At 40.6% G+C, this 15,715-nt stretch overlaps 1 protein-coding gene across 4 annotated transcripts in view; it reads right to left on the bottom strand.

Annotated features, from left to right (window-relative positions):
• ZNF45 (zinc finger protein 45) overlaps positions 1 to 14,410 on the bottom strand; it is an 18,873-nt gene extending 4,463 nt beyond the window's left edge. For 2 of the 4 annotated variants that reach the window (XM_030796535.1, XM_030796533.1), the window contains exons 1-6: positions 14,383 to 14,410; positions 13,580 to 13,847; positions 11,759 to 11,844; positions 5,719 to 5,765; positions 3,108 to 3,234; positions 2,453 to 2,545 (exon numbers count right to left, since the gene is read on the bottom strand). In XM_030796535.1, coding sequence (XP_030652395.1) covers positions 2,453 to 2,545; positions 3,108 to 3,234; positions 5,719 to 5,733 — 235 coding nt within the window. In that variant the 5' untranslated portion in view covers positions 5,734 to 5,765; positions 11,759 to 11,844; positions 13,580 to 13,847; positions 14,383 to 14,410. Of the gene's footprint in view, positions 1 to 1,608; positions 2,135 to 2,452; positions 2,546 to 3,107; positions 3,235 to 5,718; positions 5,766 to 11,758; positions 11,845 to 13,579; positions 13,848 to 14,076; positions 14,191 to 14,382 lie in introns of those variants that run through there. The other 2 variants (XM_030796534.1, XM_030796536.1) reach the window with 2 other exon arrangements.
• Between the last annotated feature and the right edge of the window lie 1,305 nt (positions 14,411 to 15,715).

Here is a 15,715-nt window from a genome sequence, read left to right on the forward strand (position 1 = left end):
CACAAAAACATGGTAAGAATTACTTAGGAAAAAATAAAATCGTAAGGCAGAAAAGTGGCCAGGGGATCCAGTGATTGATTGCTTCTGAAATTTTTGTTCTGTTTTTGAAATTTTTCCTTTTTCAAGTAGGAGTCAATATTTAGAGCCTCGGGAATAATGTTGTCTCTGAAAGCAGACTTAAAAATGGATGGATGTAAATACATTTTTCTATATGGATCATGCCATTGTTTTTCAAACTGAAGGCTAGGACTATTAGTGAGTTTGAAATTAATTCAGCAGCTTGTGACAAGCATTAACAGAACAGAAAAATATTAGACGTGTTTTGTAAGCAGTATATGTATTTCTCTGCATAAATTCTTGTTTAAGGCCACACACACACACATCTACCCATATGTGAATGTTTGTATTGTTTATGATATAAAATGTATTTCTTTCTTTTTTTTTTTTGAGAGAGTCTTGCTCTGTTGCCCCGGCTGGAGTGCAGTGGTGCGATCTCGGCTCACTGCCATCTCCGCCTCCCGGGTTCATGCCATTCTCCTGCCTCACCCTCATGAGTAGCTGGGACTACAGGCACCCGCCACCACGCCCGGCTAATTTTTTGTATTTTTAGTAGAGATGGGGTTTCACCGTGTTAGCCAGGATGGTCTTGATCTCGTGACCTTGTGATCCGCCTGCCTAGGCCTCCCAAAGTGCTGGGATTACAGGCGTGAGCCACCGTGCCCGGCCAAAATGTATTTCTTATTGTAACTCATACTCAAAAGTTTGAAACCTCCTAGCTTAAATGATTAAGAAAGGTATTAATTTCTTAATCAAACAAATTGTTCAAATAGAAAGTTATATTGTAATAATGGAAACTTGGAAAACAGAAAAATGTTTCCTTTACATTGAAGCCTACGTAGTTTGTCATGTCTGTATATACTTTGCAAGTTTTCACTTTTATTTTTATTTATTTATTTTTGAGATGGAGTTTCACTCTTGTTGCCCAGGCTGGAGTGCAATGGCGCGCTCTAGGCTCACTGCAACCTCCACCTCCCAGGTTCAAGCGATTCTCCTACCTCAGCCCTGCCGAGTAGTTGGGATTACAGGTGCTGCCACCATGCCTGGCTAATTTTTGTATTTTTAGTAGAGACGGGGTTTCACCATGTTGGCCAGGCTGGCCTGGAACTCCTGGTCTCAGGTGATCCACCCGCCTCAGCCTCCCAAAGTGCTGGGGTTACAGGCGTGAGCCAGCATGCCTCACTGCAAGTTTTCACTCTTAAATGTGACTTTTTTTGGTCTTCCTGAGAATGTGTCAATTTTAGGAGGGCAATTTCCCTATTTTGCCCAGGTTATAATGTTTCTAATTGAAAATGATATGTTAGGCCCTTATTACAATGAAGAGAAAACTAAAATCTACCTTCTTGAGCATTTTTATTTAATGTTTATTTAATGGCTACTTATAATGTTTTATTTAATGGTTATTTAATGGCTATTTATGTTTATTTAATGTTTATATATTATTTAATGTTTATATAATGTAAAATTAATGTTTATTTGATGGCTATCTTCTATAACATTTATTGGCTTAGTGGCTAATTTTGTAGAAATTAAAGGCATTGCCATACATACCATATTTGAATAGGGATGACAAAAATGATAAGTAACATTCTTTTCTGTAACTCTCTTTGGAAGAGGTGGATGGTTGCCTGCCACAAAGAAAATTTTTAAAGGGAAAGACTTAAAAGCTATTCTCTAAACATTATTTTTTCCTTGTGTAAAGTGTTTTTCTTTTATAGGGGACTTGCCTTAAAAGTGGCTATGAGAATCTTTATTCTAAAAAGTAGTTCTTCACCAAGTGAGCAAGATTCACTGTTAACGGCTACAGGAAAGGCACAAGGGGGAAATGATATTCAATTTGATTACAACTAAAGCAAGCTTTCATTAGATGTGAGTGCTGTGGTCTCAATATGTGTGCCCTTGCCATTTGTATGTTGAAATCCTAACTCCTAAGGCATTAGGAAGGTGATTATGTCATGAGGGCAGATCTTTCATGAATAGGATTAGTGCCCTTATAAAAGAGGCCTGAGAGAGATTTCTTGCCCCTTCAATGTAAGGATGCAGCAAGAAGGTGCTGTCATTGGATCAGGAAGTGGGCCCTCAGCAGACACTGAATCTGCTGGTGCCTTGAACTTGGACTTCCCAGCCCCCAGAAATGTCAGAAATAAATTTCTGTTGTTTATAAATCCCCCAGTCAGTAGTATTTTGTTTTAGCATCCTGAACAAACTAAGTGGGTTAATGAATACAGATCTACATATATCCAAAAGCACCCAATAAATTAGAATTAGATTAGATATTCATCAGGGGGAAAAAAACTGTTCTAGACTATGCCTTTGTCACATATTTTTGTTTACCAACCTTGGAATATCTCCAAGACTAACAGAAAAAAGTCCAGCAGCCCCAGCCCCTCCTCACCTGAGGAGTTATCTCTCTGGGTTGCCATCTTCATCATCCGCAGCTTTTCTTCTCTCTCTAACTGGGGTAGACCATCTGGTGTGGACTGATGCCCTGTGAAAAGGCAAGGACATAGGTTTATAATTAGTCTTCAAGACATCAAAACTAGTGTTTTCCACACTTCTATTCATGACCCACTGGAGGAAGTATATTTCATGCAAAGACCCAAGATATGCAGATATAAGTATAAATTACTGGAAAAAAAATGTTTTCATCATATCCTCTCCACTGTCTCTCACATTCTTCTTGGCAACAGGACATATTTTTTGCTGCAATGTGCAGTTATTGCCAAGTGCTCTGACATTTTCTACCCAATTTTATTTCATTAAAAAAACCAATGGTATAATTCATCAAATGTATAGCATGACCTACTAATTGGAGATGACCACAATTTGAGAAAGGATAAAACTGTATAGTTGTCATGCTGTCAATTTATAGTTCATTAACAAAATACACACTTTTGCCAGGGGAGAAAGACTTTAAAAATGCCATATCTGTCTTATGATGGATGATTAGAAAACTGAAAACCAGTTCAAGAGCCCCAAAGCCCTGTATACCCAAGGACAGAGAGACAACAGAGGGAGCCAATGTTCAGTCAGAGAATGCCTGTCCTCACCCACTGAGACCACATTCCTGAAGTTCTCCAGCATCACATCTCGGTACAGCTTCCTCTGGGCAAGGTCCAGCAGTCGCAGCTCCTCCTCAGAGAAGACCACAGCCACGTCCTTGAATGTCACTGGCTCCTACAACATCAAACACACGCTACCTAAATCTTGCAATAAAGGTTCACTGGAAGAGGGATAGCACTGAGAAAAGTGAAAAAGATGTGTAGGGAAAGGTGCCAGATTCTTAAGAGACCATACTCAACTTTACTACAGTTAAACACACCATATAAAGTGTATTGTATTTTGGAGGTTTTTCCTTGTCATAATAAATGCTGTAAAGAACAACTTTTTGCATAGATATTACCCACCTATTTTCTTAGGTAAGTTCCAAGAAGTGAAAAATCACAATGTCAAAGAATATGCAACTTCCAAATTATGATGTACGACAGACTTTCTTTTCAATTTTTCCCTATCTTATCCTTCCCCCAAGAGAAAGTAAGTATCATTGATTCTCCATACCATAGATAACACTGAATATAACCAATTTTTGAAAAATCCTAGGCAATCTGTTCAGTAAGAAACAACTGGGTTTTTTGGTCTGTAATTAATTAGTAAGATCATATTTTCGTATATTTACTGGACATCTTTATTTTTCTTTGGTATCTCGCCTGTTACTGTCCTGTTATTGATATTCCATTTAGAATTTTATCTTATAACTCTGTAAAATTTCTAGTGATGATTTTAAGTCGTTGTTTTTTAGCATATACGTTGTTGTTCACCTACATTTTGCTGGTGTTGTATAGCTTTGTGTTAAAGAGTGTTTCTCAAACTCAACACTATTGCTGTCTCGGGCGGGACAGTTGTCTGCTGTGTGGGGGTGTCTAGGGCACTGTAGCGTTTTGCAGCATCCTTAGCTTCTACCTACTAGATGCTGGTAGCACCCCTGACCTGTGGTACCAGAAATGTTTCCAGATGTTGCCAGTGCGGGGGGAGGGGCGGTGGGCGGCGGTAAAGTCACCCATGATAAAGAAGCACTAGCATATCGTATTGGGTTTTTTTTTTTTTTTTTTGAGATGGCGCCTTGCTCTGTTCCCCAGGCTGGAGTGCAGTGGTGCGATCTTAGCTCACTGCAATCTCTGCCTCCTGGGTTCAAGTGATTCTTGTGCCTCAGCCTCCCAAGAAGCTGGGAATACAGGCGTGCGCCACCATGCCAGGCTAATTTTTGTATTTTTAGTACAGATGGGGTTTCGCCATGTTTGGCCAGGCTGGTCTCAAATTCCTGACCTCAAGTGATCCACCTGCCTCGGCCTCACAAACTGCTGGGATTACAGGTGTGAGCCATTGTGCTCGGCCAGCATTATCATATTGTTTTAACTTTTCATATGAAGACTGTTCATCCCTGGAGCCCTGAACATTCAGGTGCCCTAAATGAATGACAGTGATCATAGAGAAGAAGAGGCCACTGGAGAGTGAATCAAGTAGGGACAGTATTATCTGAGGCATCTTCCACTAACCAGGACAAGCTAGGCACCCACACAAAAAGGGCCAGGTCCACTGAGTGGAGAATTCTTTTCCTTTGCCTATCTCTCTTCAATCAAGTAAAAATCCTGGAGGCTTTTGAAATCAGTTGGATCTTTGGTATCCTATGTGAAACTAAGCAACTTTCCACAATTCTACAATCTTGTTTCTTTGTAATTAAAATGCACATGAGACCAAGTACTGCCTCATAAAGTTGCTTTGAGGAATAAATACAGTAAGAAAAGTATCTGGTAAGTCCTCTTGTACTGCTAGACTTTTAAAATTAAGTACATTATTACTTCAATAAAATAAGTTAACATAAGAGTAAAACAATACAGATCAGTAAGTAAATATACACAGGGTATAACTCAGGCCTGGGTAAGAAAAATCTAGCTTTCTTACAGGGAAATATCTAATAATATTTTCTCTGATCGGTGACATCATGTCACACGATGTCATATTTGAATCATTGACATATGAAATATCCAAAGTGCCACATATCAAAAGTACTTTTTCAATATAGTGTTTCTATAACATTAAAAGTAAATAATAGCAAAACTCCTTCAAATTGCTTTTTGGAAAAAATGGTTATTTGTGGGAAAACTGTAGTAACAGTTTTCAGTAAAAATTCTAAACTACCTAAACGTTGAAGAATGAGGAGAAAAGTTATCTCACACACATACCACAGAGTAACATCAATTCAAGGGACTATAAAAATATGGGGCAAGTAATATTTATTAGAAAAGGTGTAACTTGAACATTTTGTCTATACAATGCTTACGAATACACAGTTATGAATACATCTGAGGAAAAGAACAGGGAAAATCAAAACAGTTGTTTTGTAAGGGAAACAGTAGGAAAATGAGAGATTTTTATTCTGTTACTGACTTTTCTATTCTATGCTTATTTATCAAATTATAAAGTCATAAAATAAAGCAACAAAAATTAAACAACACAAAAGTAAAAAGCAGCAAGCATCTGGCACACAAGAGGTTCTCAAATGTCTACCGTTTTCCTTCATCTCCCTAACAAAGAGAATAAGCTGTGTGTAATCTTTCCGAAATGAGATGACAATTATTATGGAGAAAGGGAGGTCCAACTCACCTTAGACTTCGTCATTTTGTCCTCCTCCTTCTGGAGAACTGCCAAGTCTTAAGAAGGAAGGAGAAAACATGGGGGAAGGAGAAAAAAGCCATGAGAGTTTGGCCAAGGATGTCACTAACCTACATAGCTGTTTTGTTTTTTTTTGACATGAAATAGCAACAGTGTTCCTTCCTCAGGCTGGCTTGATGAACAGAGACTAGGCTGGATTCCAGAAACTTGTCCCTTTGGCTATAAGACCCTGGCAGCAAGTGACCTGCCTGACCACACAGAGTGTGCCCCCAACATAATTTCTCCTTGTGGCTCTCAGGGTATGACTGATTCTAGGGAGAGTAGAAATTGAGAGTAAAATACCCAGATTAAGAGTATTTGGCCCCTCTGGAGCCAAATGCCTAGATTTATGGCATTGCTATTTATTCGCTATGAAATCCAGGACAAATTATTAATATCTCTGTGCCTCAGTTCTTTCATCCATAAAATGAAGAGATTAACAATGAGAGAATTAATAACCTCATATGATTGTTTACAAATTAAATGAGGAGGGAAAAAGCTCAAAGAATATTTTCAGAGTACCGTATTTCTTAGCTGCAGAAAAGCACATAACATTCAGTAACATAAAACCTGTCCTCATTAATGGTTTCTACCAATAAATTCTTTTTTTTGTTTTTGAGAGAGGGTCTTGCTATGCTGCCCAGGCTGGAGTGCAGTGGCACAAGCATGACTCACTAAAGCCTTGACCTCCTGGGCCCAAGCCATCCTCCCACCTCAGCCTCCCAAGTAGCTGGGACCACAGGTGTGCACCACAGTGTCCAGCTAATTTTTTGACTTTTTGCAGAGATGAGGTCATGCTATGTTGCCCGAGCTGGTCTCAGACTCCTGAGCTCAAGTGATCGTCCTGCCTCAGCCTCCCAAAGTGCTGGGATTAAAGGTGTGAGCCACCATACTCAGCCAATGAATTCTTTAGTAGAGGTTTGTGCTTTAACCTCGCCTTTAACGTCTGAAATACCTGTTATTCTCTCTTGGTTTCCCATACTTAATTTGAGGCTTTTGCAATAATACTTAAGAATACAGTGGTCCTTCCTATCCATAGTTTTGCTTTCTGTGGTTTCAGTTACCTGAAGTCAACTATGGTCCAAAAATAGGTGAGAACAGTGCAGTAAGATATTTTGAGAGAGAGAGAGACCATGTTGATAGAACTTTTGTTACAGTATTTTATCATTATTCTATTTTATTATGAGTTATTGTTGTTAGTCTCTTACTGTGCCTAATTTATAAATTAAGCTTTATCATAAGTATGTAGGTAAAGGAAAAACATAGTATATTTAGGGTTCAGTAATATCTAAGGTTTAAATCATCCACTGGGGGTCTTGGAAGGTGTCTGCTGTGGATAAAGGGGGACTACTGTACATAGATGACTGCTTTTTTTGATAGTAAAATATGTAACATAAAATTTACCATTTTAACCATTTTTTAAGTGGTTACGTTCAGTAAGTACATTTATATTGTTGTGCAACCATCACCACTATCCATCATCAGAATTTTTTCTGTACCCATTAAGTAGTAATTCCCCATTCCCCCTCCCAGCCCCTGATAACCACATTGTCTCTATGAATTTGACTACATGGACTGGTTTCTAAAAGGTATAAGACCTTGCAAAATTTGGCTGTGCACGGTGGCTCATGCCTATAATCCTAGCACTCTGGGAGGTCGAGGTGGGAGGATTGCTTGAGGCCAAGAGTTCAAGACCAACCTGGCCAACAGAGTGATACTCCATCTCTAAAGAGAAAAAAAAAATCTAAAAAAAAAAAAAAAAAAAAAAAACCTTGCAAAATTTACCTTAACAGTAGGGCCTTAAAAAGACTATCATAGAGACAGAGAAAATTTAATAAAAAATCATGACTTTGCAAGACTTATGCAACTATAAATTAGATAATCAATGTCACTGAAATTAACAAGCTATAGTAAGCACAATAATAACAACAAAAATGGTGATATTTAACTAAATACATATTAGGGACCTTATGAAGAACTTGGCACACGATGTTTCATTAAGGTACTTCACACATACCTGTGAAGAAGCTACTGTTGTATCAGTTGTGTGACCTTGGTCCAAACACCTAAACCTCTGTGCCTATGCTCAGCTATAAGAAGGGAAATGAAAACAGGATGTTAATCGTAGGATTACTGTGAGGAATCAATGAGTGAATTTATGCAATGCCCTTGGCATAGTACCTGGCATTTTAGGGAGTTCTCAACAAATGACAATGACGGCAATTGTATCCATTTAACAGGCAAAGAAGCTGAGGCTTCGTGAGGTCAACAGGCAGGAACGGTACCTGAATCCGGCTTTCATACCAGAGCCAGTATTCTAAATCTTGTCTCTCTGTTGCTTCTACAAAAATAAGGAGATGGGAGTCTAAGGTCTCATGGAAGGAGAAAGGAGGGCTCCAGAGTTAGGGGTAAAAGACAGACACAGAAATGGAGACTGGACTCTGAAGCCAAGGGAGCTGCTTGAGGGAGTAGAGAACAGAGTTGTGAACAGTCTAGACTCCAGAACCAGCCCACCAGTACTGGAATACGGGCATCTCCAACTTGCTAGTACTTTGTGCTCTAATGTCTAATCTATAAATTGGATACAATAATAATACCTACCTCAAAGGAAGGTCAGTGAAAGTGACTAAGTATACATAAAACACATGGAACAGTTTCTGGCAGCTTAAACAATCAATAGAAGTTACACATAAACCCATGCAGCTGCTTTACATGAAACAGTCAGGGAGCCCCTCCATTGCTGCTGTGGTCCAATGTCTGTGTCCCCTCAAAATTCTTATGCTGAAGCCCTAATGTGATGTTATTGGGAGGTGGGGCCTTTAGGAGGTAATTAGGTCATGAGGGCGAAGCCTCCATAATGGGATTGCTCTCCTTGTAAGAAAAGCAAGTAACCTAGCTCTTTCTCTCTTCCTCCCAGGAAGATACAAGACAATAGCTTCTGCAAACCAGTAAGAGTGGCCTCATTAGGCACGGGATTTGCCAGTGAATTGATCATGGACTTCCCAGTCTCCAGGACTGTGAGTTATAAAGCTTTGTTGTTTAAGCCACCCAGCCTATGGTATTTTTTGTTATAGCAGCACAAATGGACTAAGACACTCAGGGAGTCTGCAGCTTCACATGGCTTGATGATGGGGAAGCATGGGCTGAATTCCAGATTCCATATGACCCTTCAGCAGAGAGCCCCTACACAGTGAAAAATGGAGTTCTCTTTGTAGCTCTCAGGGTATGATTCTGATTCTACAGAGGGTGGAAACAAAGTAAAATACCCAGATTAAAACCTTAGTATTAGTTAATTACTGCTTGATTTATTAGTAAATTATTCTTAGTTCTCTTACTTCAGATAGAAGAACACTTACAATGGAAAAGGGAAACATAAAACCTTCCAATCTTAGAGGAAATATTTATTTAATCCCTCCTTCACCAATGGGGTGAACAGGTGACCAGAACCCCTGAATTACTAATAAAGAACACAGAAGTTCAAGCTCATAGAAGTAGTCTAGGGCCTGGGTCTTATGATTCTGATGTGACCACAGTTCAAGACCCACAGCATTATTCTACACTGCCTCTTAAAGAGTTGACGGAACTGTCCAAGGGCACCCAGGAAGCCAGGGGCTTGGCTCCGCCTGGCACTCAGGCCTACTGATTATCAGCTCCCTGCTTCTCTCCAGTATAAGATGCCCCTAGAACTCTCTCTAAGAGGAAAGAGCTGCAGAATCACTGGTAATGCCTCTGGAGGCAAATTCTCAGAATGAAAGGGGAGGCTTCCCTTAGACCAGTGCTGTCCAACAGAAATATAATGCAGGCAAGCTATTTATGTAATTTAAATTTTTCTCATAGCTACACTGAAAAAGGTAAGATGAAGCAAGTGAGCTTAATTTCAACAATATATTTTCTTTAACCCAACATATCCAAAGTGTTATCCCCTCAACTTGTAATCAGTATAAGAATTATTGAGGGATTTTACTTTCTTTTTCTCATACTAGATCTTTGAAATCTGTTGTGCCTTACCATTATAACATATCTCAATTCAGACTAGTCACATTTCAGGTGCTCAATAATCACATGTGGCTAATGGCTACACTATTGGATAGTGCAGGTTTAGACCTTTTTATTAAGGCAATATAGACCATATAATCATCCCACAGGGACTCGCTAAGTTCAAAAGACAGCAAATTAGAGTGAGTTACAGGTTTCAACAATCACTATCATAGAAACTATTCACATTTGTTGAAATATATAATGGAATTAAAGTATCCATAGAGGCTGGGCGTGGTGGCTCACACCTGTAATCCCAGCACTTTGGGAGGCCAAGGCGGGCGGATCATGAGGTCAGGAGATCGAGATCATCCTGGCTAACACAGTGAAACCCCATCTCTACTAAAAATTAAAAAAAAAAAAATTAGCTGAGCGTGGTGGCGGGCGCCTGTAGTCCCAGCTACTCTAGAGGCTGAGGCAGGAGAATGGCATGAACCTAGGAGGCAGAGCTTGCAGTGAGCCGAGATCGCACCACTGCACTCCAGCCTGGGTGACAGAGCGAGACTCCATCTCAAACAAACAAAACAAACAAGTATCCATAGAAAAAGTGGAAAGTGGGGAAGAAAAGAATACTTAAAAATATACCTTTGAGGCTGGGCGCGGTGGCTCACGCATGTAATCCCAGCACTTTGGGAGGCCCAGGCGGGTGGATCACGAGGTCAGGAGTTCAAGACCAGCCTGGCCAAGATGGTGAAACCCCGTCTCTATTAAAAATACAAAAAAATTAGCCGGGTGTGGTGGTAGGCGCCTGTAATCCCAGCTACTCGGGAGGCTGAGGCAGAGAATTACTTGAACCCGGGAGACAGAGGGTTGCAGTGAGCCAAGATTGTGCCACTGTACTCCAGCCTGGGCAACAGTAAGACTCTGTCTCAAAAAAAAAAAAAAAAAAAAAAAAAAAATATATATATATATATATATACTTTTGCTCCTTCAGTAACTTGTTGCATTTTTCAACTTATCTGTAGAAGATGAAGGCCAGCTTTAGTCTATAATACACACAGGACTTACTACATGCAAGGCACTATTTCAAACATGTTACATATCTCTTTTAGACTTCACGGAAACTTTACGAGGTAGTTATTAATATCATTCCTACTTAATGGGTAAGAAAACTGAGGCACAGAAAGGTCAAGTAACTTGCCCAAGGTTATTCAGTTACTGAGTGTTCCAACCTAGCTGCTGAGGTTTGATTCTGGCTCTGCCCCGCTGATTGTGCCACTAGGTCATCTGTACAGTTAACTTGTCTGTGTGTTTGTTTTTTCATTTTTAAAATCAGAATAAAATAGAACTGTCATAAAAAACAAATAAGCTAGTGCATGGAAAGCACTAGAAATTCTCCAAGTCATAAGAAACACCCAACAAATGTCAGCAGTCTTCATCATAATCTTCATGTGATAAATACTAAACCTGGCCAGGCACGGTGGCTCATGCCTATAATCCTAGCACTTTGAGAGGCGGAGGCGGGCAGATCACTTGAGGTCAGGAGTTCGAGACTAACCTGACCAACATGGCAAAACCCCGTCTCTACTAAAAATACAAAAATTAGCTGGGCATGGTGGTGCATGCCTGTAATCCCAGCTACTGAGGAGGCTGAGGCAGGAGAATCGCTCAAACCCGGGAAGTGGAGGTTGCAGTGAGCCAAGATCAAGTCACTGCACTACAGCCTGGGTGGCAGAGCAAGACTTTATCTCAAAAAACAAACAAACAAAAAACAAAAAACTGAACCTTCACAGTGGTTTGTTTGTCTTTAAGGGAGTTTGTTTTAGATCTTGACAATATTATCCACAATTGTACATCAACTTTTGAATACTCTGAAAAAGTTGATGGATTCTACAGCCCACCAAACGTGAGATAACAGACAAGGACTATGGATAATCCTTCTGTTTTGTTCTCTAATTGCAAGCTGTAGCACCCAAAATCCAGATGCCTGTTGGAGAGCTACATGAATCACACTTACTCACTGAATAACTCCTCTTTGCAAGCCTCTTGCTGGGTACTCTGAGAAGAATATGATAATGTCCATGAAACAGAGGTCCCTGAAGTCTAATGGGAGAGAGATAAGAAACCAAGAGTTATATGCCAGTGGCAAGTGCAACTCCAAAAAAGCAAAGAAAATCAATCATCTTCCTTTTCCTAATTGCAACTCTTTCTAGCTTTCTCACATAAGTAGCATTCTCCTAGCTGCCAGGAGTGAAAAACCTCAGAGTTGCTGTTAATATATATTATGGGCTGAATTGTGTATGCCTCTCTCAAAATGTTAAAATCCTAATGCTCAGTATCTCAGAAAATAACTGTCTTTGGAAACAGGACCTTTAAAGAGGTGATGAAGTTGACATACAGCAAGGGAGCTCACGTACACAGAGGGGAGAGGCCTTACAAGACACCAAAACTGGTGACACCTTGATTTTGGACTTCTAGCCTCCAGAACTGTAACAAATACTTTTCTGTATAATCCAATGAATTTGTAGTATTTTCTTATGGCAGCCCTGGCAAATGAATATAATCACCCCTCCCTTGGCCTTCATACATAAACAATTAATGAGGCCCGGCATGGTGGTTCACACCTGGAATCCCAACACTTTGGGAGGCTAAGGTGGGCAGATCACTTGAGGTCGAGTTTGAGACCAACCTGGCCAACATGGAGAAACCCAGTCTCTACTATAAACACAAAAATTAGCCGGGCGTGGTGATGGGCACCTGTAATGCCAGAGGCAGGAGAATTGCTTGAACCCAGGAGGCAAAGGTTGCAGTGAGCCGAGATTGCACCATTGCACTCCAGCCTGGGCAACAGAGCAGACTCCATCTCAAAAAAAACCAAAATACACAATTAATGATAATTATTAATTTTTAAGTCTTACTGACTCAACATCTGGGTTTGTTTTAAAATATTCAAGGGAAAAAAAGTTGGTGGGAGAGGCAGTAAGATTAGCAAGGATGGAAGCAGGGTGACTGTACATGAGTTCGTTATATTTGGGTATGTTTGGATATTTCCATAGTAAAAAAATAAAGGAGTAACAACCCACTATGAATAGTGTGATAACAATTTCATAAAACACAGACAAAAACACATTAAAAACTGCTAAACAGAAATGCATTAAAATGTTAATAATTATCTATATCCTAGTATTAAGGAAATTTGTAATATTTTATATTTCTGTATTTTCTGCATCCTGTACAGAGAACATGCATCTCTATGATCAGAATATGAACTACTAATATTGCTTAAAATTAAATGAGAATTCTTTCAAAATTTTATAAAGAAGTCCAAACTCAACCTTGCTTTCAAAATCTTCTACAGTAAAATTCCAACCTCCCTCCCCAGCTTGATCTCACTCAAATGGCTCCTCTGCAGCCAGTTTCCTATGATTATTTATATGGATTGTTTATCTATTTTATTTTCTAATTCTAAATTCGGATTTCAAACTGTGGGACCAAGGGTATTCAGACGTAAGGAACCCAAGTCTAGGACACAAATCCCACTGTTCTTACTAGCACTGTGATATAGGAAAGTAAATTAGGCTCTCTCCACTTCCTCATCTGTATAATTGGTGTAGTAACAGTACCCACATCGCAGTACCCACATCACCTTTGTAAGGTGAACAGAACCCACCACACAAGGCCTTTGTGAAGGTTCAGTGTGTTAGTTTTTATAAAGCCCTCAGAGTGATACTCAGCACCCAATGTTTAACTAGTGTGACTAATATTCACGTCACATTTTCCCCAATTATACAATAACGGAACACTGCTGCAGCAGAAACATTTGCAAGGAATGAAATACCTTCTCGCACTCGGAACAGAAGAGAAAGGTGAATGCTAGGTCCTGTCACAGTGGGGCTCTGCTGCCAGGAGCCAAGATGCTCTCCTTCCTCCTCTCCGCAGCATTCTTTCAGAAGTCAGGGCAGGGGAAGGAAAGGAGGCTGGGAGATTGCACGATCTTGTCTGAGATCCTGGAAAATCCACAGAGGATAACTCCAGACGCCACCTGTTGAGTGATGCACTCTTTCTTAAAAAACAGGTCAGAAATAGTCCAGGAACAGCCTCCTTTCCTGCAGGAATCAGAAAGAAGAGCCAGGCGCTTGCTGAAAAATGAGTATTTTTTATTATGATAGTTTTAATATTAACAGCCAACATGTTGCCACATTCCTGTACTATTCTATACACATTTTACTTGTACTATATTACTAATTGTCAAAACAAATATATAACGTTAATATTCCCTTTTGGAGAAGAGGAAACTAAGAACAGAAACTAAGCACCGAAAGATTAAGTTCTCACCCAACGTTATACCGCTAGGAAGCGACAGAGCTGTGGGAGGTGGGGGAAGGCGGGTCGGGCCGCTGAGAGCCCAGGAGACCCTCAGATGCCGCACCATTCAGGTCCCCTTCCAACCTGGGGACTCCCGAACCGCCCCGAACGCAGCGGCTCCGGATAGAGTAAGGCAATCAGTTGCCCTGCCATTCAACTCCGCTCTCCGCTGCTCGCCGCAGCGTCTTTTCCTGCTGACCGAAGTGTGAGCCCCGCTGATCCTACGACCAAGCCATAAAAGTTAAAACAGGTCGCGGGGTCCCAAGGCTCACTCACCTCCACGAGAGGAATGAAGGCCGCGCTCTCAACCTCTTGTAGCGGAAGTGCCTGGGAGAGCAGGGAGCTCTGGAACTACACTTCCCAGTATCCCCGGGAGGAACGGAAGCCTTTGCCCCGCCCCCCTAGGCGGAAGTGCCGGCTTCAACTCCCACGGCCGTATCGTACTTCCCAGAATCCCCGAGGGGAGCGAGCTTCGTGTTCTCGTCCTCAAGTAGCCGAAGTACCGCCGAACCCACTGAGCACTGGGTTAGGGGTTCCTTTTTCCCCAGTGGAGCAAATAACAAAGCCGCGCTTTCCCAGAGCGGAAGTGCCCCCAAAAGTCTGGACTACACGTCCCAGAATCCTCTGTAGGGCTAAACTTCCCGCCAGTCTGCAATTTTTCTTTTGAATTAGCAGGTGGAGTCTAAGTCATTGCTTGTAGAGCTCAGCCTTTTTCCTTTTGCCATTGTTCCCTTTTATACGTGACAGAAGTTGCAAATATGAAAAAAAAGAGGAAACTACAAAGGAATGCTACGTGTGAGCTAAAAACAGAGGTAAGGAAAGAGGTGGCCAGAGCTGCCCTGAGCAACAAGCCTTTTTATTATATGGGTCTGGATTCATCTGTGATTAAAAATGCTCAAAAAAGGAGATGCAATCGTCCAGCAGGACATGAAACAAAAGCAGCAAAATTCTCCACTTTTCTTGCGCTTAATTTTCTTTCATTCGCAGGATACTGAAGAAAGTATTATAGTATTGAATAGGCTGTACGCTATATAAAATCTTGAAAAAATTCAGTTCAGATTAAGGAATCACATCGCTTCTTGCTCTCAGAATCAGGAATCTGTAAAGGTGTCTTATGATTTGCCAAAGTGTCTGTGAATATTCAGTAAGGAGAGGGAGGTGAAGTAAGGGATTAAGACATGAAATGCAAAAAATACAGAAAGCTATACTATTCACTTTTCTCCTAGGTAGAAACTAAATATTTTTCCAACTTTATTATGAAAGGGTAAAAAACAAAAAATGGAAGTTGACTAAATAGGAGTAGCTGTAAACATCTGAACAATGTTCAGTTTGGGCTGAGGCAGGAGAGCAGCAGGGCGTGATTCCAAGACCAGATAAGAAACCTGCTGAAACCGGCAGGTGATGGAAAGCAACCTGTAAGTCCCCTTTGCTACCTAGCAGTATAAGACACTCCCACCAGCGCCATGACAGTTAATAAATGCCATGGCAACACCTGGAAGTTACCAACCCCTTTTCTAGAGATTTCTGAGTAACTCACCCCTTAATTTGCATGTAATGAAAAGTTGGTATAAATATACCTAGCCAACAGCCCATATGCTGCTTCTCTGGG

This window comes from Nomascus leucogenys, chromosome 17 (assembly GCF_006542625.1).
Source record: "Nomascus leucogenys isolate Asia chromosome 17, Asia_NLE_v1, whole genome shotgun sequence".
NCBI lineage: Eukaryota > Metazoa > Chordata > Mammalia > Primates > Hylobatidae > Nomascus > Nomascus leucogenys.